Source organism: Lampetra fluviatilis, chromosome 9, assembly GCF_964198595.1.
Source record: "Lampetra fluviatilis chromosome 9, kcLamFluv1.1, whole genome shotgun sequence".
NCBI lineage: Eukaryota > Metazoa > Chordata > Hyperoartia > Petromyzontiformes > Petromyzontidae > Lampetra > Lampetra fluviatilis.
Window position 1 is genome coordinate 174,419 of NC_136283.1, and position 23,761 is coordinate 198,179.

At 44.9% G+C, this 23,761-nt stretch overlaps 1 protein-coding gene across 2 annotated transcripts in view; it reads right to left on the reverse strand.

Moving 5' to 3' along the window:
• Window positions 1-23,761, reverse strand: part of LOC144934085 (testican-3-like) — a 213,654-nt gene that overhangs the window by 79,917 nt on the left and 109,976 nt on the right. The window contains exons 1-3 of one of the 2 annotated variants that reach the window (XM_078859463.1): window positions 22,974-23,034; window positions 21,285-21,330; window positions 3,409-3,523 (exon numbers count right to left, since the gene is read on the reverse strand). In XM_078859463.1, coding sequence (XP_078715589.1) covers window positions 3,409-3,523; window positions 21,285-21,330; window positions 22,974-23,018 — 206 coding nt within the window. In that variant the 5' untranslated portion in view covers window positions 23,019-23,034. Of the gene's footprint in view, window positions 1-3,408; window positions 3,524-21,284; window positions 21,331-22,973; window positions 23,035-23,761 lie in introns of those variants that run through there. The other variant, XM_078859462.1, reaches the window with a different exon arrangement.

The window sequence follows — 23,761 nt, forward strand, 5'->3', positions numbered from 1 at the left end:
CTAGAGAGTCGGGAGATCCTAGGTGGGGTGCGGGGTGCTTGGGATGGTTGAGATGGTGGAAATAATTATTGAACATGTAAGAAAACTACAATTTACATTTATTGTAATTTCATTGAATACACTAATCCTCAGAAATAAAAATGAAACCATTCACCTAATATTTATATAATTAGTAATGATTACAGTATTAATATCAGTATCCTCTATTTACCCAGAAAAGGCCTCACCGCGAGTGTGAAGACTCGTTTTCAGGAGTCCTGCAGTGGTGTGTTTGGCACCTGTACTGGGCTATAAAAAAGACTGCATGTTAATAAATGTTCTCAAAAAGTTTTGGGCCATTCCCATATATCTTTGCACATGACTAAAACTCAAAAATAATGTTTGCATTGTGCTTCGGTATACATTTTGCAAACCAAGTTTATATTTTGTGTTTCCAATGGTATTTACCGGTGTTATATTAAACATTTTGCAAAGAGAGGCTTTTACATTTCGCTTTAGCGGTAGCATTCACTGGCGTTGCAGCTATGTAATTGAAAAATCAAGCCTTTAAGTGGCCCCACCACCATCATCATCATTATTTAAAAGTGCAGAATGGCTGAAAATATTTCTTACGCATCGACATGGCTGTATTTTCTGGGAGAATCCTACTTTTTTCAATCTTTGACCTGGACACCCGTACACAGGAGCTGCAACCTTCCGTATTTCACGATTTTAGATCACCGCCAACCCTCGCATCCTCACACCCCTGCGCCACCTCTGGCAGCTGACGGCCCTTGTGAATGGATACAATCGTAATGGCTAGAGATAACTTAAAATGGGGGTTTCATTTGGTGGTGACTTGGCCCAAGCCGCTGATTGCAAAGGTCCGCGGTTTGCACCTGGTGGCCACACTGGTTCTTACCGAAGGTGTATCAATCATGAAAATACTACATGTGCTTCAGAATACACGTCAAAATCCCCTGACGTTATTCAAACTTAGTAGGCCGTTATGTGCCGGGCGTTAGGGTATGAAACTTTCTAAATTATACAAATTACCCGCAAACTACTCAATTGGGATTACACATAGCTATAATCGCCCCACTACTGCCTGATTTCAGGTCAGGTGCAGTCATCGTGTACCCCCTGGGACAGCTGGGACTGGAGTGCTCCATCAAAAACAAATCATGATCATCATTATAGTAGACAAAGCATGCAATCTCACATGTTTTGTGTCATATTCCACAATTTCGTGGTTCATGACCCATTTATTAGTGACCTCATGCCAACTTGTCTGAAATATGATTTACTTATAGAGTGTGAATTAAAAATACAAGCACATATACAAACAGGCAAAAAAGAAATACACACATCACAGCACTTAACTAATGCAGATAATGAAAACCTCATACCTCACAAAGTCGACTATTCATTATGCTATGCACACAGCAACTGTTTAAAATAATTGTATTTATAGCGTTCAAAAGTGCCGTTCGTCCATACCATATAAATAGCAATTACCAGCGTAATTCAATTCTTTAAATAACCCCCCATCTCCCTATTTCTTATTTACAGAGCAATTACTTTGATAAACGCACACAAGATCCACGTACCCTCCCGCATTTAACAAACATAATTTACTCAACAATTCCCTTTAAATGACCAATATCGCCATGTCTACATTGGCTGGCCCTGCACCGCACACCATTTCACAAGGCACAATTCAACTGACTGCGTGGAGCTGGGAGCATGTACATACGTTATATACACGCCTCGCTATGTGATATACTCTTGTGTTGTGTGTGGGCTGTCAAGCACAAAAGACAAAGGGACTACAAGGGCCCATTGTCCCAGCAGTATTGATCTCAGAGCACGAGGAAGTATTTGTTAAACAGCGGGTTGCATTTTCAAAGGTTGAACCAGGTCTGGGATTTGTTCCACGTTGGCGTGGGCAGTTTACAGATGTAGAAGCCCCCGAGGAGGAAAATGTTGCCGTCCTTGCAAACTCGAGTACATGAGCGTGCTTGTGTTTGCCAACGAGCATGTGCATACGTTGGGCATCTGTTGTTTCACGCACATGCGTGTTTGCGCAAACATAAACATGGCTTGTGTAGATCGTAGGCTCTGGCGTGGAATACAGATCACCTATGGTCAAAGAGCAATGCATTCTAGCGCATTTTAAATGCCTCTGCAACTCCCTTGGCAGACCAGATTGTCGTCATCAGCACACTCGGAACGTTTGTCAGGTTGTCAGCCTGAGCGGCACTGTGTCAGCTGGCGCGTCAGTACGTCAATCACTGGCGTAAGTGTTGGTCCGCATTTGCAGATTAATGTGCCCCCCTGGGGTAATCACTGTAACCAGCTCGAGCTGTGGCGTCACGGCGAGGTCGCCACCCCCTGCCACGTGCCAACTTGGCACGGTGTCCTTGCATCCCAGTGTGGGTGAATGTGGGTCAGTGCACACATTTTATTTTCTGTTGCAAGCTAATATAGGCATCCTACCGGGCAGTCCTTGTCTTAGTGCAACATGACAAATGCCTACACCAGCCCAAGCGGCTCAGCTTGAACCGGAACGATCTGCGGATATCAGGAGAGCACGACAGCGAGGGCATGTGGCTAATGTAGTTTTAAGTCTCTCGGGATGCACTGACTATCCCCGTGTCATCCACACACGCAGAAACAAATGTCTGCCGGCAGGTTCGTGGTCAGCACGCTCACCATCCTGCGCCCAATTACTCGATTCGAAGGGCGTTCGATTTTCAAAAATTCCCTGGAAATTTATGATGTCAAAATAAACTTCCTTCGCAAAATGGTGAAGCTTTGCTGCTTATTTCATCGACAAAGTATCAATGGTAACATTTGCCAGAGTAAAAAACACTGCCATTATGTAAAAACCAAAAAGCTGCCCCTTGTAACAATTCTTAGAATGGTCCCCGATGCAAGTTCGTGAACTATTTTCAATAATTTCCTTACGAAGTTAAAACTCCAAAGGACTGAACTTCCACAACGTTTGCAAGAAACACCACATCTGTTCGGGCGACAGCTTGCACCCTCCAATTGGTTGCTCCTAACACTCATAATCTTGATTTGAAGCTTTCGGGACTGCAGAAATCCATACTCTTTGGTTCTTCTGGTAAAGTCACGTTTCGATCGCAACACCACTTGTGTTGCGATCGAAACGTCATGATATGTTATTTTTTGTTTTATTTTATTTTTCTACCTATGTGACTTTACCGAAAGAACACTCATAATCTACTGTATGTCGCAGATGTAGTTTTTCACAGCTTTAACTCACATCCGGCGCCAGCCAAATTGCACATGCATGGGCGCCCACCGTCACGGCGCACTGGTGTCGTCATTGAGGTGCTGCATCTCCCCCACACACCTCCTTTGCACGCGTTAACCGGCCCCTCACCCCCCCTCGTCGCTCACCTGTGCACGAGGCGCTTGCGGCTGACGCAGCTGGCAGAGCTGTAGTCGCGGGCAACGCACACCTTGCGCCGGCTGCATTTGACGTTGCGGCAGGGGTCCTTGGAAGGGTCGAGTCCTGTGCGCGTCAGGAACAGACGACGGGCGGAAGGGATTTTCGTTTCAAGCAATCGCCTAGTTTTACCAGTGCACCGTCGGCCTTGCGATGCAGCTCTTCGTTAATGCAGCCGGCAGGAGAGGTGGGATGAGACGGAGAAAGTGATTTATGATATCTGCGATTTACAGGTTCGTGTGAGCTCCAGGGCACTGTGTTGTGTACTATGCGAGTAACGCCAGACTCAAACCCAGCCTGCTGGCATGCACATCTCCCTCACTCAATGAGAACGTTGGTGTTTAAACCCCAACGTGTGCAGACTCGAGATGCCTAAGGAGTCCCTGTGGCAGTGATTAGTGACACAACTTCTATGTGAACCAACACAAGGCACTCGCTCAACATTGTCACAACCGATATCGAAAATAAACAATTAAACCAGCAATATTAGCTCAAATGTTACTTTTGTAATTCTTGCCCACTCGCTATTATTCCAAGTGCAAATGTGAATGGCCACTCTATCCATAGTGGTCCCATCACAGATATGCTCATTTCCAATCTTCTCTTTTATACATTTACACATTTGTGCTTTTATTGACTTAAAAGGTTGCTTGAAGGACCCGGTCTTCTATTATACTAATGGCTGTGGCAATGACATCCTGGTCTCCATTACCCTCGCGAAGGGAGCGATCACAATTACAGACGAGCTCCCCGGAGTCGCATTGCGGGTAGATTCATTATAGACGTTTACGCCACGCAAGACCTCGGGTGACTTTTTCTTTGTGCGGTTTTCGCTCCCGTGGCAACAGAGAGAACAGCAAACAACGCAGGAGGCGCGATGGTCCTGAGGAGGACTTGATATGCTCTAGATCTCCTCCCTGCACCACCACTACCACCACCATAATAAATGCATTTTTAAAAGGTAAAGGTGCAGTCCTGCAATTGATTCCTCATGTCACTGCTGGTGGAAAGGGTCTGCACATGTATGTATGTTTAATTTTTTTCGCACCATGCATAGCCAACTGTGCTAAACAGAGTTGTAGGGAAAGGACAAGAAACTGAACATAAAAAGCAGTTCTAAAGAAATTCGTTTTCAATTTAGATTTAAAGGTGCATAGCCCCAGTGACTTCCTAATATTGGAAGTAAGAGTGTTCCAGACGACCGTAGATGCACATTTGAAAGCACACGATGCAGTGACCGTCTTTGTTCGATGGTTAGCCATTCGTAGCTGCGAGGATGACTGGAGTTTGTGTGATGGTTTATGCTCCTTCACAAGATCAGCAAGGTATTGTGGTTCATTAATGGCAAGCACTTTGTGTGTAATGAGCGTGACCTTTAATATATTCGTTCAATAACCAAAAGTCAATGCAGCTTGGTGAGCACCGGACGGACATGGTCGGATTTTCCAGTACTCCTCATGACACATGTCAAAAAAATGTGTCCACACTTCAGCTTGCTAATGTTTTTGTCAGACATACATACATACAAAGTGTCAAATAAAAGTAAAAATATGATCCTTCTTAAATAACAATATCTGGTGCTCATCTTCATTGGTGGTCTGACCCAGTGGTGAAAATGCCATATTCCAAATAAAATAAATAAAATAATAATGCCCTTTATTTACTGAGAAAAAGCCTCAATTTGTTAATTTGCAAAAGCTCAATGAGTCTCAAGACTGTTTTCTAGAAGGGAAAATTGCCCAATTCCATTAACAAGAGTTTGGTTTCAAGTGGGAGGAAACTGAGGAACCTAGAGAAAACCCACCATGTATATGGGGGGGGGGGGGAAATTCAATAAAATAATTCATTGGTGAACTGCCACCTACTGCCAGCCTCTTGGAAGGGGGGCGAGGGATCAGCGTCTCTATTGGGACAACTGCTGTGATTTTGGCACGAGCTTTTATGAAAGTAAATTTCCTCAACCATGTCACCAAGACTTCACAACTGCAGCCTCATCGCAGGCCAGCGTCAACACATCGGCAGGGATGACAGTCGCTTACTCTGAGTGTGGCCCTTGTAGGCTTATCATTGCAGAAGTCACAGTGGTATATGCACATTCTGTGCTCTCTATAGGGGAAGGGCAGTGGTGGGGGGGAGTTGGGAGTTTGAGGATGAATGGGTGGAACGGTAAAAAAATAACTAAAATGTTGTGCAACGTTACAGTTCGCAACCCCAAGCCGAGTTTTAACTATCCTATTACTCCCAGTGGACCAATGCAATCATAATAGCCTACGGCCCTTTGTCAATGTATCCACTGGATGAAAGTCTCCTCCACACTGTGGCGGTCACGGGGGTTGGTTGACAATACTTCACAGGGGCCCAGGACTGATTCAGACATCACCGCTGCCGATGTTTGTCATGGCCACGAATTGGACTCGGAATGCCATGGCTCATAGTGCAGTGCCGAACCACTGTCCCCACACCGCTCCCCGCATTACATACATCAAAAATTAATCTGTGTTTTTAGGTGATGAGCATATTATTTTGATAAGTTCTGTATTTTATTGCTTTTAACGTATGTGTTTATGTCTATAAGTCGAGCGATGAGTAGAATGTTTTAACGTAGGACATTGCCACACAGGGCGGTTTTTGGCTCAGGCATGAGCGATAAATTACACTGGTCTACAGCCAAAATTCTTCCGAAATATTTATAGTCCAACTTAACTCATTCTGGGTCACCGAGAATGAAAATGATGCTTAAAATTGTTGATTGGCTCTAGTTTTCAAGATATGCTACTGGGTAAGTATATACGACCCTTGACTTGGGAATGGTGGAGGATAAGTGAGTTATAAAGAGAAGGGATCTCAATGTAAACCATAAATGACTAAAATACATATTTTACTGGATCTATGAATAAATCTATGACTGGCTTTGGACGGTACTTGCTTTTGAGCAAAACAATGAATGATACAATCTGAACCTGGTATTCCATCATACATGATATGAATTACATCACGTTATTCCTAGACGTCATGGATGATGCAATTATAACCAAGCTTATATCCCTCTGCTGAGCAAATATCCCTATATCGGCTCTAGAAATCATACAGTGTCGTGCTCTCATATTTGTCAGTGTTTGATTTTGCAAAGGGACACATTTCTGTTTAGCCAAAGTGAGCAGATATGCCTTGTACTTGTGTGAACAAAGCAGATCACATCTGCTATGTTTGTGGTGAAGTGACGTTTACATCACAAAAGTGCAGTATAACCACTAAGGTTAAGAAAGCTCATCACCTTTATTTTGGCTGCAAAATTGGAGATGAGGACAAGATGCTATTTATGGCAATGATTCTGTACAATGTTCGCTCGGATTATTTAGCGTCCAATTTAATCTGATGCGACTGTGTTTGGAAGTAGGATATCTGGTACAGAATATAACTAATAATTAAAACTGATCTCCATTTAAGTATAACCAAGGGTTGGAACGTGTTCGCTGAGAAGGTGCTAAGTAGATCGTTGCATCGCAGGATCATGAGTGGTGGCAGCAGCTTGGGGAGGCCTTAATCCAGCAGTGGATTGACCATGGCTGATGATGGTGATTAGGACGATGATGTAAAAGTACAAAGAAACAAAATCAAAACATGAATTTAATAAACAACTGACCCTGAGCTGCGAGTGCATGCATGGCCGAATGAGTGCATACAGTACATGCGTGAGTGCATAAGTGAGTGAGTGCGTGAGTGCATAAGTGATTGGGTGCGTGCATGCATATGTGAGTGCGCACGAGTGAGTGCGAACGTATGTGTGTGTATACGTGCGTGCAGGGAGTGTGTGTTTGTACAGCCGAGTGTGGAGTAGTTGGTCCCTTGAAGTGCAGTGTTGCACAGACAGGCGAGGAGCACACGGAAGCATGTACATCACTACAGGATGTTTGCCCAAAATCACTCCTGTCTTTCGCTCCGAGGAAATATGCATGTAACCGTCATTAGTATAAAGCACTGCCATATCATTGTCTCTGTAATCATCATCGGCATCAAAATAACCTTCATCATTATTATCATCCCGGTCAACATAACCTTCTTTATGATCATCACCATGATCATCAGCAACAACACAACCTATTAGGAAGCCACTGAAGCAATGCACTTTTAAATCAAGATTGAAAAGCCATTTCTTTAGAACTGCTTTTTGTGTCTCATTTGTTGTCCTTCGCCCGCACCTCCGATAATTATCACGGTTGGTTACGAACGGTGCAAAATAAGTTCAACATGCATATATTATCATAAGCTCTATAACCATAATTAATATAATTATCATAATCTTCATTATTTCCTTACAGATAATCACCATCGTCACCACTACCTTCTTCGCTTTGAGCATTGTTGCGATGATGATCAACAAAACCTTTATCATCGTGGATACACAACTGTACGTGAATGGTTACAAACAGTCGCGATTGTTTGAATACACTGCATCTCTATTTTCATTTGTATGGTCTATTTCCCATGGTCTATTTTGTAATGCACGTGTTGTTGTGATCTATGATGATATTTCGATCAATATATTTATTGGCTCATAAAGGTATGTCTGCTCTTTGAGTTAGATCTACATTTTTTATGACATGGTCATGATGTACATGAAATGTTGCAATTCCTGTTATTTTCCTTGAATACAAACACAAAGATTCCCCATATAGCCTTGTAAAGCCTGTTAGGGCAAGTGATGTTAGTGAGCACCTATGAAGACCAGAATGGAACACAAGGGGTGGTGGCAGGCTAACACCACAGCTGGCCACCTTTGCCTCCCCAGTCCTGATATTTACACATTGTACCAGGTACTCATTTAAGACTGGGCCATCCTCGGGGGGGGGGCAGGACCAGTTCAAATATCCGCCACTTTTATTTGTCGTGAGCAGGAATCGAACCCGGCTCGTTGTTTTCACAGCATAGTATGCTTGACCACAAACGCGGTATATACAGCCCAACCGAATATCCAAACCAGCTTTATGCACCTACACATACAAATAAAGCCTCTTGACAAATCACCCGGAATGCACCCCATCTCATCAGCTCTCCAAAGCAATGCAGAGTGGCGAATGCATTGTGCTCAGATGGGCGACCACCTGACATAACCCATGAGTTCTAGGCTGCAAAACCCATCTTTGTACTGTACTACACTTCAGTGTATGTGCTCCCCACCTTCAACCAACCCGCACTGACCAGCGCGGTAAAGTATATTCAAATAACCCCACTGGACGTGCAGTGTGGCTTGACAAACGGGCTGTGCTTGTCACAAACAGGGGTTCACCAATATGCTTTTTAAAACGGGACCACACGTACACATACACATGCACGCAGCCTCACGTGCGTGTGAACAAAAGGGTTTGGAATAGATTTGCGTAGATCATTCAATAACCTCTGCAAGAAGTAAAAAAAGAGATGCCTTGCACTCTGGGAGGCAAACCCACTGCTTTGTGCGATTTTCAGCTGAGGAAGCGTTTCTCCGGCCCAAGCTCTTCATCACCCCCAGCTCCTCTCCTACCCCTTCCGAGCGCTTGGCAACTCCAATACCGGCGAGTTCAGGGATCTGGATTTCCACCGGGGCCACATAACGATGCATCGATTCATGGCCGAATCTGACTCACACGATGCAATGGGCTGTCATAACCTTTGCAGTCACTATAATTCTTAAATCCCTCAGTCTTTGTGACTGTTGGGTACATCTGCTTCTGCTCTTGCTGCCTCGTTCATCAAATCTTTTGGAGGAGGGAGAATCGTTCCACCCGTACCATCTATCTTTCTCCTGTGCTGGCAACAGCAGTCGACTTGGTAATCATCTCATCTCGAGAGCACCCTGTGCCTTGATCGTGATTGCGGGTATTTAAAATCCCCGGGTCTCCTTTGTGAAAGAGCCACCATATCTCCCCAGTGGCTCTCACCTGGTAAAATGAGCACCGACTAGTAGACTGAGCAATGCTTTTCGTGGACCGGATCAGAAAACGAGGTTTCACCGTTTGTTTATATCAAATGTGACAAAGGTTATCACTCTAGTAATCGCCAGGCACTCCGCGGCAGAGTATTCATGTGAAGGTCAATGTAGAGCTAAGGTGCCATGAAGATAAATGTGTCCCCACATAACAGCACAAACACACACACACCTAAATACCATTCCACTGTAGAGGTACGTTCAGCCCTTTCTTAATCCACTGCTGGATGAACCCAGTACACATGCAACGTTGCGCCAACGTTTGCATGTGGTTGGAACCGTTGGACCAACTTTACTGAGATTGTCTCTCCACACCATGTCAGTCATGGGTGCTATTTGATTATACTTCACCACACTTGGCAGTACAGGTTTGTCATGGTGGGTTAGAACACAGGAACGGTTAATATTACCGTCGCCACTGATGTTCAGTATGACCAGGAATCAAACTCATGTTGCGAGGTTCATAGTGCAGCGCACTACTCTGCCACCACTCCCCACATATCGACATCTAGTCTACGTAATTGTAATTGAATATGGATTAGGTATGAATACGTATATAACAGTACATTTGGCCCATCAGCCAGGCAACCCATTATTCACGCAAGGAGCAATCTAAAAAATAATCACGTGACACGCAAGCCGTGTGGTGCTGCGTGGACAAGTGAGTGATTTTCACGCGAGTTGATTCATCAGAGAGAGATAAATAGAATCAGCCCGGGGTCAGGTGAGTTTGGCAGCACGCGCACATCCATGCACACAACAACATCGCGCATTTACTGTAGGTTGATTTTTAGCTCCTGCGCCAGCAACGACAGCCTCAGCCAAGTCTCTCTGTGTCATTGATGCAAAATTTAAAATACACGTTGTGTTGCCGCATCCCATTTCTCAGAAAATGGCAACATTGCAATTCAATGCGACAGCACAATCTCTACAGTGAGACGCAGTCTTACTGCCAAACTACCGACAGATTTTACCGAACAATAACGTGGGATTGTCATGCGAAGGGCGGAACGTGAATAATTCATCCAATTGATTCCTGATTTGCAGCTTTTTTGTCATCGTTGCATCAAGGACGGACAAGTAGCCTCATGAATTTATGTCCAATCTATGGGATTCACCAGCCTTGGCCAAAGCCACGCTCAGGCTGCTTGCTGTGTCCCTCTTGCAAATTGGCTAGCCCAGCCTGTGCCTCCTTAGTCACGTCTGTCTGTCTGTCACTGGCAAAACAAGAAAGCCAATAGTTTGACAGGCCAGAAACATTTTCTGAAACATAAACAACTAAAAGTAATGGCTCCAGCTCGACCACTTGCACTCTTGCGCAACTGACAATGTCGAGGGTGTTTCTTTTCCATATTTCGCGAGTCATATGTCTTGTTGAGCTGTCTGCAAAGGCATTACGAGCAGCGCGGTTGGCTATCAGCTGCCCTTGAGGGTGTGGATTTTCCGTTCTCCCATTTTCTTTCTCCCTCAGCCCCCACCCTGCCGCATGCCTTTGTCGGTCCGAAAGCAGACGAAGGGTTAATTTATAATTTGCCAGCCGAAGGCACAAGCCAATGGAATGGAACATTCCCGTATCTTTCTTTTCAAGTACAGAGGGGGAAAAAAGCTACCATTGGAAAATGCAGACTCAAGTGGTTACAGAGCTGGGAGGGAGCAAGGTATCTGGGGGCTGCTGGAAACACGATGTGGGAGAGGAACAGTGGAGAAAGCAGAAGAGCCCAACGAGCAGTGTTCGTGAGATTTCACGCATGAGGCAGTCCATGAATAATCCTCGGGTGTCGGCGGCTTGTGAAAATAACAAAATTGTACATGACCCCAACTCACACCCCCTCCACCTACCAACAACAAAAACGAATGAATAAAAATAACATTTAAGAAATATTCCTGTCCTCTAGCTTCAAGGTCATTTTGTGACCGAGTGGAAAACGATGGTCCTGTTCGGTAAAGTGTAATATGTGTGAAATGAAAAGAAACAAGTGTTGCACATTTTGCTGTTGTTTAGACTGGTATTTGTGGTTTCAATATTCATTGGGGGAGTAAGTGGTGCCGTTATTAGCATATGATGCTATACGCCTGGAAACCCTGGTTTGATTCCTGGCCATAAATAACATCAGTGGCAAGTGAAATCTAAGCTGGTTCTAGAAGAGCCTCTCTTTCACCATCCTGCAACTTACATGCATAGTAAGTATGGTTAAACCCTGGGCCATGTGTGACTAGGCACTAGGATAGACAGAAGGGATGTAAGTGAATCATGATAATAATACAAATTAAACGCCTATTTCCTTTTGAAAGTGTTGATCAAATTCGTGTATCTGGATACATCAAGAGGCGCGTGGCAAGAGCAATATAAAACGTTGATGACTGTTAAATTCTCTGGGATGTATGTTGAACTTCTTTTGTACCGTTTGTAGCCAACCGTGGTAAATGGAGGGGTATGTGAGATCCAAGTGAATATATGAGGGTGCCATGGTGGTGAAATGTTAAATACCTCCCCTGGTATACAGGAGGACGTGGGTTCGATCCCGACCCTGATACCTGTATATTTGGAGTTTGCATATCTCTCTCCCCATTTAGAAACATAGGTTGAGAGTATTTCGCCACAAGAAATATCGTGTTTATCATGGCCTGCTGACATGGGTACTGCCATACACCGCAGTTACCCTTTTCTGCCAGCAACCAGCGCGATGCCACTACATCAGTGTAAAGAGGTAACTCCATGCAAAAAAGTGTGACTTTTTACCGATTTTAGATGTAAATAAACGTTTATTCTGGAGTGATATTGCAATGCAAATAGGGAAATATGGATAGCTGCCGCAGTGATAATTGTTCGACACTTGCAATCCCTATAAGTTATCTGTTTGGTTTGCTGGTGTGGCAGTGGAAACAATGGTGCAAATCTATCTTAAATCCACCCCCCTCTATCCACCCATCAATAAAAATGCGTACGCCACCGCGTGCGTTGTGGTAAAGTGTGAGTAGTCCCACCCCTTCAAATACAATTACCCTGAAGAGAGACTGTTTTGAGCGAGCGAGCTCCCTCCTAGTGGATGGAATTCGACCAGCAGTGGTGCAAGCAAAGCAATGTCAGGGGCTGCACTCTTCAACTTTTTTACCTTTCATTTCAGTGCAAGTGTAGCCAATAAGAAGCGAGGTTTAATGTAGGAGCGAGCACCTCCCGAGCGCTTTGACCTGCATCTCGGATCTCATTTCCAGGGCTCAGAGTCAAAAGCGCCGTGCGGGCGCCTCCCGAGACCCATTCATTCAAAACTAAGGTCAGGCATTGCAATTCTGCACGACCCGCCGAACCACGGAGATGCCAGCATTTTTCTCCTTATGCTGCAATTTCGTGTCTCCTTAAAATGAAACATCTCATCAGAAAGGCACAAAAAACCGTGAGAGGGGCGTGCATGTGGGGCCCTTTCTCAGCAGAGAGTGACGGGCGCTCGCGATGGACGATTTGGCAATGAGAGGTGAGTGAGACCCGTGGCTCATGCCCTGCCCCCCAGAAGAACTGTGGACGCTACAAGCCGGCCAATGGGGAAGTCAACAAAGAATGGCTCGACTTGAAAATCAAGGTGGTTGGTCGGGTGGCTTAGAGGTCAGAGAGCTGAGCTGGCAACCACCAAGATCCTGGATTCGATCCAGCCAGCCACCTGCAATTATACCGTGTCATTATTTGACAACCTCTGCCAGGTCACTAACGAATTATTGAAATAAACTATCACGATAGATTTAGTTCTATTCACAATTGGCTAAATTCCAGATCTGTGAGTTAAGATGTAGGTTTGACTATGAATCGATGAACATGACTGTCTTGTGGCAGAGTGGGTAGGAGAGTTCTACCCTCTACTGTGTGGACCGGTTGTCGCGAGAAGAGATCTCAGAGGCAGCTCTGCGATATACGCTTCAGTGGGTAATTCTCTAACACGACGAGTTTAACTCAGTTGAGAGATAATTGATTGGAAAATTAATTAGTCTCATGATATGAAGCTGATCGCGAAATCAGGATAGAATTTGGTGGGGGGGAATGACAATATTTTAAAAATTGGCTCAACGCAAAGTCATGAACCCGCAAGTCATCGCCAACCATGGAGATCGAAAACCTCTTGTCTAAAACAAGATGCGTCTGTCGGGAAGAAGGTGTTCACTTGGCACGAAGCCAGGGATGGTGTGGCACACTTCACTTTCACATTTAAACCCCCCAGGGCTCTAAGAATAATGCCAAAATACACACACCCATGTGGCATGAATTTAGTTCACGCTTTTAGTTTATTATTACACATTCCATATCCAAACACACCTTGTATGTGTAGGGGTGTTAGAGAGAGAGCCGTTATGCATGGCAGCTTATGGGAAACAAACACAGTGGGCGGGGCTACGTGAGTGCACGGGGGGGGGGGGGGTGCTCTCAACGACGTCCGCACCAGGCAGCCCGGGGCCCCACCCCTCAGCGGGGGTGGAGTATAAAGGGGGATGTGTCAGAGGGCTCGGGGCAGAATGTTAAAGCTAAACCAGTGAAGACCGAAGATCGTCTAGCTAGAGCCCTGGACTCCCCTGGGACGCCGCCCTTGTCAGGGCCGCGCAGGACCGAGCCAGCGGCGTGGTCCCGAGAACCAGAGCTAGTGCTCTGGGACTTCGGGTACCGTAGCCCGACTTACCAGTGTCGGGCCAGACAGCCTCCCCTAGCCCGTTAGTGGAGGACTAAGAGGTAGGTCAGAGATAGCTAGCAGTGTATTCCCAGCTAGCCGGGTGAGGGGGCCGATACCCCCTCTAGTATTGTATGTCCACAGTTGTGACTACTTGTACGGAATAAATACGTGTGCCTCACCAACGGTGTCCAAGAGTCATCAACGGTACTTCATATGTGCCTAGTGTGTAATTTTTAATGCAGAAGAGCGTATTGAGATGTGTGCAGGTGCACTGACAAGCAGGGGGCTGTGATTGCGAGAGCCATGGGTTTCACAGCGTAATCGGATGGACGCGAGGTGCATTCTATGGAGCTGGGTGATGGCAGCATGTGCTCCAAAGCCTGTTTGCTGAAACTCCCATTGCCCCCCCAGCCCCCTCAAAGAGGGAAAAGAAAAGTTGACAGATTTACTTCTCCAGCACACAATAACAGTCGCCATTTGCCGCTGAATGGCGGTGACGTCATCATGGCCAGGATCACTTCCATCGGGAGGTCACGGGAGAGACCCGGGTGTTATAGGTTAACTGACAGGATGCGCCACCTGCAGTCTCCACTGCAGCACATACAGACCACAGGTGTGTGTGCTGTGTTATACATTAATGATGAATTATATAAAATGTATTCCTTTATCAATCCAGACACCTCCTCACACCGTATTTGTCATGGAGGTTGCTTGACCATAATTCACCACGTTGGTCAACGTGGACTGGTGAGAAGGTTGGGGAGGAAGGGGGGGGGTCGGTTCAGATATCATTAGTCACTGATGTTAGTCGTGGATGGGAGTTGAACTCAGATCGCTGGGTTCACAGTGCAGTGCCTGGTGAGCCACCCTGCCACCACTCTCCATGCTGCGCTTATGGTTTTAAATATGAAGAAAATAACCCACGTATAACAAAAGTAAAAAATACTAATGCTTGACCCTTTATTAAGCCTCACATTTGAGTTGAATATATTGGAGTCAATTACAATGTACAATTGTAGAGGTTACTGCACTGATAATTATAATTAAACATCATTAAGTTACAATCAGCATGTGCCTTTCATAAATTACTTTGAAAATATCTACATTTTCCCAGGGATATTATATGTATTTACATAATTAGTGAATGATGAGTGCAACTTTGATTCACATGCAACGAAACGATAATGAATTTGGGAAAACCGTTACGACATTTGTGGTCAACGCCGTGGCGTCGCTGCTCGAAGCGACCACTTCCCGTTTCCCCCGACGGTGCCTCCTGCGTCGCTCGTCTGTGGACAGCGACGGCGTCATGTTGCCGCGGGCCATTCTGTTGCCCGCGCTACTCGTCGACGCAAAAAAAACTCGGTAAATCAGCGCAGACTTGATTGACGGAGACGTTAAAGGATTTGACGAGAGATTATGCATCGCACGGCTTTTAATTAGCGCCGTCTCAGAAGCGCCTTCTAACGAGGCTTGGGATGTGATTTAGTAAGGTGCCCACTTGAGTTTACAAAAGAATGTAAAAAAAAATCAAAAACCAATGCCTGTGCCAAGAGTGGGCTAACTGCTGACCAGCTGTTTAGTATTATCCCACTTGCTCTTTACACCTGCGGTGCGTTTCCCAAACGGCCAGACCAATAGCAGGTTTTGGCATCCTATTGAAGTGTACACACGGGGCCCTCCAGCTGGCACCTTTCTTCCCAACAAAGAACCCAATCTTCTGCTTGGTCGTGTCTGAGGGACAGATCATTAACCCTAGAGGAAACGCGACCCCCTCCGCCTCGTTACCTCGGGGCCTTCCTGCAGCGCCCACATCCCCCCTCCAGCCCCACCGCCAGCCAATATTTCAGAGCCCCAATGGCCACCACCGCGACCACGACCGTCGCTCGGACCACGCAGACATCGCGCAGTGATGCGCGGCGGCACAAATGCCAAGCGCAGGGTGCTCGGCGGGATTAGTATCACCGCTGACATTTCCAATCGGCCCGCGTGAAAGCTGCACTCGTCATTGCCATTTGTAATGAGTTCAGGGTTTTTTCATGCCAACTAGCCATATATTGCACGTCGCAGGGCATGTCGCACATGCATTAAAATTCATTTTGGGGGACTTTGTTGAGGATGGATGGGAGCAATGGCGCGCTGGTTACTGAGTCGCGTTGATTAATTATCGTCAACGTCCAATATTGGTGGCGAGTGACATTAACAGGACCTGCCCCCACTCCTCTTCTCCGCACTGGCCAGCGTGAAATGTGACCAAGAAGACCTCGCCATGCCAGGGAGATCTATAAATGATGAGGGTTGTAAATTACAATCAAGCTAATATGTTTATACTGGTGGTAGCTAGTCTAAGCTAAATGCAAATCAAATGATACACTTATTTACATTTTATTGCTTGAATAAAATGTATGTCCACATTTTACAGTCACTTGCATCTTGTACAATCTACTTATTTTAGCCTTTTGTCATTTAATTAAAAAAAAATATTCTGCTCAACTTGCATTTCATTTTTGCCATTGATTTCAGCGGCACATCCATTGAATCATAAATGTTTGCTACCCAAACATTTATGGTTCTGGACATAGAAATCAATTATATTCTTGCATATGGCAATATGTTCAGGAGCTACATGCCAATGTCAAGATCTTCTAGCCACAAAAGGGCATCAGGATAGAGTTTGTATCGTTTTATGGACCAGATAGTAAACCACTGTAGTCTGCACGCATTCAACAGATGGGAAATACTCTTTTTTTCCCGGTAAAGTCACGTAGGTGAAAACAAAATAAAATAATAATAAAACAACTAAATTAAATCACGACGTTTTGGAAGCAACACAAACATCCGTCATCAGGTGTGACTGCTCCAGCAAAATTACTGTAGCGTATGAAGAGAAATATTTAGAGACACGTGTTTATATAGATGAGAAATAGTAAAACTACAGGGATATATGATTGGTGAAAATTATGGTAATGATGGTGATGACATTGATACTCCTGGTTTTATAACCCAGGTCCCAAATGCAAAACAAATGTCGTCTCAAAGGGCTCTCAACGAGTTCTCTCAGTAAAATGAATTCATTAACGGATTAATCGAGGGTTTTTGAAGGGTTATATCGCGTAAATATATAAAAAATATTTTCAGCAGCTCTCCCGCGATATTTCTCTCCTGATGACGATTGCTTGTGTTGCGTTAGAAACGTTATTATTTTATCTATCTACGTGGCTTTACCGAAAGACCCAAATAATATAAATATATAAATTAAAACCCGCCACCCACTGGCGGCCAGTGGGCGGGTGGGGTGGCACGTGCCCCCCCAATGATCCGATCAGATCATTATTAGTAATAAATCAGAATTTTGCGACCCCCACTGCCACTGTGTCGCATATTATTACGTGCCAGGGACTCCATAAGATGATAGGACAATAGTCTGAGTCCATAAATGGCAATAAGTAGCGGCAAAGCAGTTTTACGTAAATTGTGCGCAGTTTCGTATACAGTACACGACTTCCCTGAAGGCATTCACCTTCAGCGAGCGCGATGCCAATCACACAACGCGGTTCGAATTCGACCCTCGATCGATGGCTGAGCCATTGCCGCACACGCGTCGAATAGAAAGCAAAGGACAAGTCTTTACTTACTAACAACTCCTATCATTTATAATTGCTGGAGGGTTTGCTCCCCCTACCTGAAAATCGTGGCTACGCCATTGCCGCCACCACCCGACACAGCCAACTAGTAAGGGTTGTCACGTAAACAGAACGTGCCAATTCGTCACTAGTGCAGCACACCGGTGTGTTGGAGAGCCAAGCCACAACATTTACAATCTGAGTACGATGTTTCGCCAGTAATTACAACTAGCTTCATCAGGCGGGTTTAAACGACACATTTATATATTTACGCGATTTAACCCAAAATAACTTTGTTATGGATATTGGTCGCGAAAGCCTACGTGTTAAATTAACCGATTGATTGACCGATTAATTTTCTGGAGCACGGGCAGCACGCACAGAGCCACGGTGATGGCGTGCTCAAGCAATGGCTCGTAATGATTCACGGCGAATTTGTAATTTAGATTTGCGCAGATTGTGACCCTATCGAATTCACGTTTCCAATTAAGGGCTCCGCGCACGCAGGCCCAACACGCGCAACCGGGCGCCGGCGGTCAGGTGAGGACGCCCTCCCTGGGATGCTTTGCGGCCTAACAGATGGGGCCCACCGCGCATCACGCGCCTACACCCGGGGGCATCGCGGGGGGTCGAGGGAACATCTGAGTCCCGCGCCTCGCTCTCTCAAAGTCATCCCATTCCAAATAGAAAAACTATCCCAAAAACAGACAACAAACCGAGATCCGATGTAAACCGAAAATAAATAGGACTATTTAATTTAGCCGTCTGTTAAGAGGTTTCAGAAACGAGGTTGAAATATTCTACAATGATCGGCGCATACAAGAATCGCCCAATCGATGCGTATGGATTTTAATTATCAGTGAAAATTAATTATTTATCTAATGCTTTGGCTCCTGTCCTGGACACTAAATGCTTTATTGTCAGTCTGTGGGATTTACATGGGAGAAGGCGCACTACAGACGTTAACATTGACTGCCAAAATTATCCTCGCGCTGGCAGCACAAGATCCTGGATGCCTGGCATGGTCGAACTCCATCTTGTTGTGCGGCACACAAAGGGATTTTATGTTATTTTATTGCGTGCGGCACTTCACCAGTGACATTATGTGACGAGGCCTAAATCCTGAAACGGACGTGTGAGGCATCCAAAACAGCTCGCGAGTGGCAGCGGGGGTAGCTGTGGTGGTGGCGGCGGCTGCAGCAAGTCGTTCAACAGGACGATGGAACCGGCCCTAATCCGAATATTATAGAGCAATATCACTCACACTCGCACTACAAAAGAGCATGCCGGTACGGGAGCAGCCACGCAGCTGCACAGCCGGTTATAAAACAAAAAAAACAAGCCAAATGCTGCCTCATTGTTATTCCATGGCCATTGCAAAACTCGGGGGCACTGCTATCTCTTTCCAGCAGCCTCCGCTCCACCACCGCACCCCACCGCTGGTGGTCCTGTGCTATCGCCACCTCCTCCTCGTTGCCTATCTTCATCACGTTCATTATTTCAATGGAAGAATAATTTCAGCCGCTAGCAACAGCACAGCAGAGCCTACCGGTTTCTTCATAGATCTCAGTTCCAATGACATTCAGTAATTAGGCCGGACACATCCCAAGTCTCTGCAGGAACGATGCGCGACTTTATTAACAAAGCGTCGTGCACAGCTCCAGCTACGGAATGAGATCTCGCCCTGCTGAGTGTAGGTGTGCGTGCTCGACAGCCAACAAAGGTCGCGATGGGGGGGGGCAGAAGGGGCAGCCTGCCCTCCCTGGCTATTGAATGTGATTTTTTTTATACTTTATAAATAAGGTTGAAAGCATAGTATGCATTAGCTCTGTCCGTATGTCCGTCTATAATGGGGAGGCACTATTACCCTCATAAGGAGAATTCAGTGTCTAAAACTGGTTATACACTCAACAAGACTTGAGTATAACGTTGTGCTGATATATGAACTTAAAAATCAAGATGTCATCATGGCCAAACTCAATGATGTCACCACACCGCCAAGCGCTGTCTACTTTTGCCAGAACCAGCAGCTCCCGCAGCTACTGCACAGTAAACACGTGACCTCCAGGATCCACCCAACTCTTTCGTCTGTGGACTTACTACTATTTTGAAAACCGGTCCAATTCATCAAAGGGTTGCCCAAAACTTGAAGGGAAAAACTGGACGACTGTAGAAGAAACTGGACGACTGTACTTGCAAATACACAGTGTTTTGCCCTGAGAGGTGCCCAACTTCGGTACCACTAATTCAATTGTGCTGAAGACAAGCACATGTTTAATAATGTTACATAATCCACGCATATGCATCATATTTCCAAACCCGTTTTTATTGTTGATGGTTTGCATCCTGTGCACTGGTTTTAATGTAATGGGAGCATGCGTTGACTCACAGTGATACGGGCAAGAAAGGTCCAATATCGTAGCTGCTCACCCCGAGCTATAAATGCCCTGACAGTGGCATTGTCTTGTGCTGTTCGCCTTTTGGCGTTGTCTGATCTAACACTTTGAGACTATGCTAAAAAGAAAGCTGTCTGGTGTAGACCAATCAGTTTCAAAGAAGATGCATATATTATCAGAACATGTTTTATTTGCATGTTCACCACAAGTACGTCTGCTTAATGCAGACAGAATTCCTTGAAAACGGATTCTGTTTGGTGTTTTAACATCTTAACACCTGTTTTATTGCCAGAAAGGGTAAACCCCATTGTAATAGCAAAAATGTGTTCAACGCTAAGACCAGTAGACAAAAGAAGGCAATAACTGATGCAAGGATTAGGCGTCGATTTAATTGCGTGGACCCGATGTGTAACGTCTTGTTGAAGGGAAGATGCAAAGGTGGACAGTACGATACAAATGCAGGAACAATTCACCAAGGTCCAACATTTTGCACAAAATTATCCACTTCACGCAACAACAAAAAACAAATAAGCAGCCAAAAATACTTTTAAAATATTTAGCGCAGAAGCCAAGACTAAAATATGTTGGCACGTGCACATATTTTAAAGTGGAACACATATGCCATAGGTGTTCATGTGGAATTCTAAGTGTATGTAGAGCGCTTTGTAATTCCACAAATAACAAACAAAAAATGCCTCTCCATATCGTTTTGTTTATGGGGCTCTTTTCACCAGACTTCACCACGCTGGTGAGTGTGGGGTGTGGGTTGGTGAATTGGGGGGGGTGGAGGGGAGGTGGTGAGGGCCATGACCGGTTCAAATATCACTCTTAACCGATGTTAGCCGTGACCAGGGTTTGCCATATTCACCAATTAATTTGGTGCGCTAACCACCACACCACCGTTCTGCTGTTAATTGTCATTGCTCTGCCATTAATTTTTTAGTGAGTCGTTTCAACTGGAGCAAACGTGAGACGGTGACGCAAGCACGTGCGTCACTTCTCGGAGGTGCGTCGCCATCTGCACTCGCACGTCGTCCCAGGTGGTCAGCATCAGTAGCAGCAGTCTCGTTATGCGCGATTGAAATAAACGCCACCACACATGACACCAAAATGAGAAACATCCAAGAGATGCCAAAAATCTCCCCGGCGACTCACCGTCAGATATTTCACCAACAAAATGATACCAGGGCTCACCTTGGTCAAATGGCTTGGCTTGCTCCCAGGAGCGAAAGTAATCCTCCTGAAAAACACCGACATCCACGTTCAATATGTGCACACATTATGTTCACTCATGGTTTTGCGAATTTGCCTTTTCGCAGAATAAAAGCATTCTGGTGTCTCCTATAACTAATGGTAATAATTATTTCAAATTGTAAAGTGCTGCACAGTATTTTGTCACTCTCAAAGAGAAACTCATAGGCACGAGGAGGAACTAGGCAGGCGGGAAAGGCAGACAGATGGTGAGATGATGCCAAGAATTTCTCAAGCTCTGCAGTCATCTATAGATGAAGGTGTTATCGGCCAATTAATGAGTGTTAACATGTGGGAGACAATCGAAGCACCTGAAGAAATCCCATATGTGTGAGGTGGCAACGCTCTATCCCCCATACAGAACAGAACCGGCTAAGTCAACATTTTTACTGTTCCAAATTCTTCTGGAGAGCAAAGGTATGGAATCTCGATGCCCACGGAAAGGTGTTTCGCAACATTTGTGCAATCCACGAACCATTGGCTCCACAGTGCTGGATTACAAAGCGTGTGCTACCACTGCTCACCAACATGGCAAATAGCAAAGCTGATGCGTTTCGCCTTTTATGGCAAACTATGAACGTGTGGTCTATTGCATTAAAGAACCATCGAGGGCAACAATCGCTTTATAATTTTAACTCAGTCAACGTAAAGGGAATGTTGTACTTGAGGTATTTTATGCAACCAGCTACTGAATCTTAAGACAAGACAAAATCTCATATATACAAACGCAAAGATCCCCCAAATAGCGTCTATGGGTCAAGTGCTGTTTGAAAGTACCGATGAAGACTGGCAGGGTGCACGAGGTGCTGGTGTGACCAGCACACTGCGCCATATACTACTTTATTCTAAAAAAAAACATACTACTTCATTCATGAAGAGTTGATCTAGGGGAGACTCAGGATTTGTTCAGATAATCTCGCCACTGATGTTAGCTGTGGCCAGAAATCGAACACAGGTTGATGACGTGTTCATACCCTAGTGCGTTAACCTCTAAGCCACCGCTACCCAAACACACATACACACACACGTACGCGTACACACTCACATGCAGATCAACGCTGGCTTATTTTTTAAAAAATGTCGATGCTAACATTAAAAGATTGGCATTAACATCACGCTTATTGATATGGATTTTGCAACAAAACTCAATATGGCAATACAGGAGGTCCCATGATGATATGGCAATATATGATAACCGAGGCATTAGGGATTAATGCTTGATTTGAAGCTTTCGTGACTGCAGGAATTACTCTTTGGCTCTTTCGGCAATCTTTGGAAGAACGTAATCAACCAGGTAAGGTGCTGACTGTTCTGTTAGCCGACTCTCTGTTTTGGATTGCATTGTATTTCTAAGTTCACTAGGTTTGCTTTCTACCTGATGACGATTGCTTGTGTTGCAATCGAAACGTCGTATTCTATTATTTCATTTATTTTCTGTCTACGTGACTTTACCGAAAGAACCAAAGAGGATGAATGCTTTAAACATGTTTTTTTGTCAAGACCAAGAGTGATTATAAATAGATAATAACCTTGCCAGCTGTAAAGAATCGCGTAGTTAAAATATAATCATTGCACCCGCACACTTAAAAAAATGTGAATGAATGTGAAAAAAAATCTTAATTAAATACTGACCTCCACCTCCTGATCAGGCCAGCAAGGACAAAGATAACAAACCATTAAAACGCGGGCGATCGTCGAGCAGCAGGCAACATCCAAAGGTGTGCAAGCGTAATACAGGCCCTATGGGGAAGTTGCTCTCTCGATTTAAAGCCTGATTACCTACAAATGCAACGATTACATTCATTCCGTGTACATTTTTCCTTCACCTTAATTCTTTCCATGGACGTTTTCAAAGTAGAGTTTACCGAGCAAACATGTCAAAGGGCATTGCATTTTATTTTAAATTGATGAGCGTTTATTTATTTCTCCCTGGAAAGTGCTTGCTCTGCTCGGATTTGGTTCTATGTCACTCACTCTCCATGTTGTTCTGTTCCATGTTACTCACTCTCCATGTTGCTTTGTTCCATGTTACTCACTCTCCATGTTGTTTTGTTCTATGTTACTCACTCTCCATGTTGCTTTGTTCCATGTTACTCACTCTCCATGTTGCTTTGTTCCATGTTACTCACTCTCCATGTTGCTTTGTTCCATGTTACTCACTCTCCATGTTGTTTTGTTCCATGTTACTCACTCTCCATGTTGTTTTGTTCCATGTTACTCACTCTCCATGTTGCTTTGTTCCATGTTACTCACTCTCCATGTTGCTTTGTTCCATGTTACTCACTCTCCATGTTGTTTTGTTCCATGTTACTCACTCTCCATGTTGCTTTGTTCTATGTTACTCACTCTCCATGTTGCTTTGTTCCATGTTACTCACTCTCCATGTTGCTTTGTTCCATGTTACTCACTCTCCATGTTGT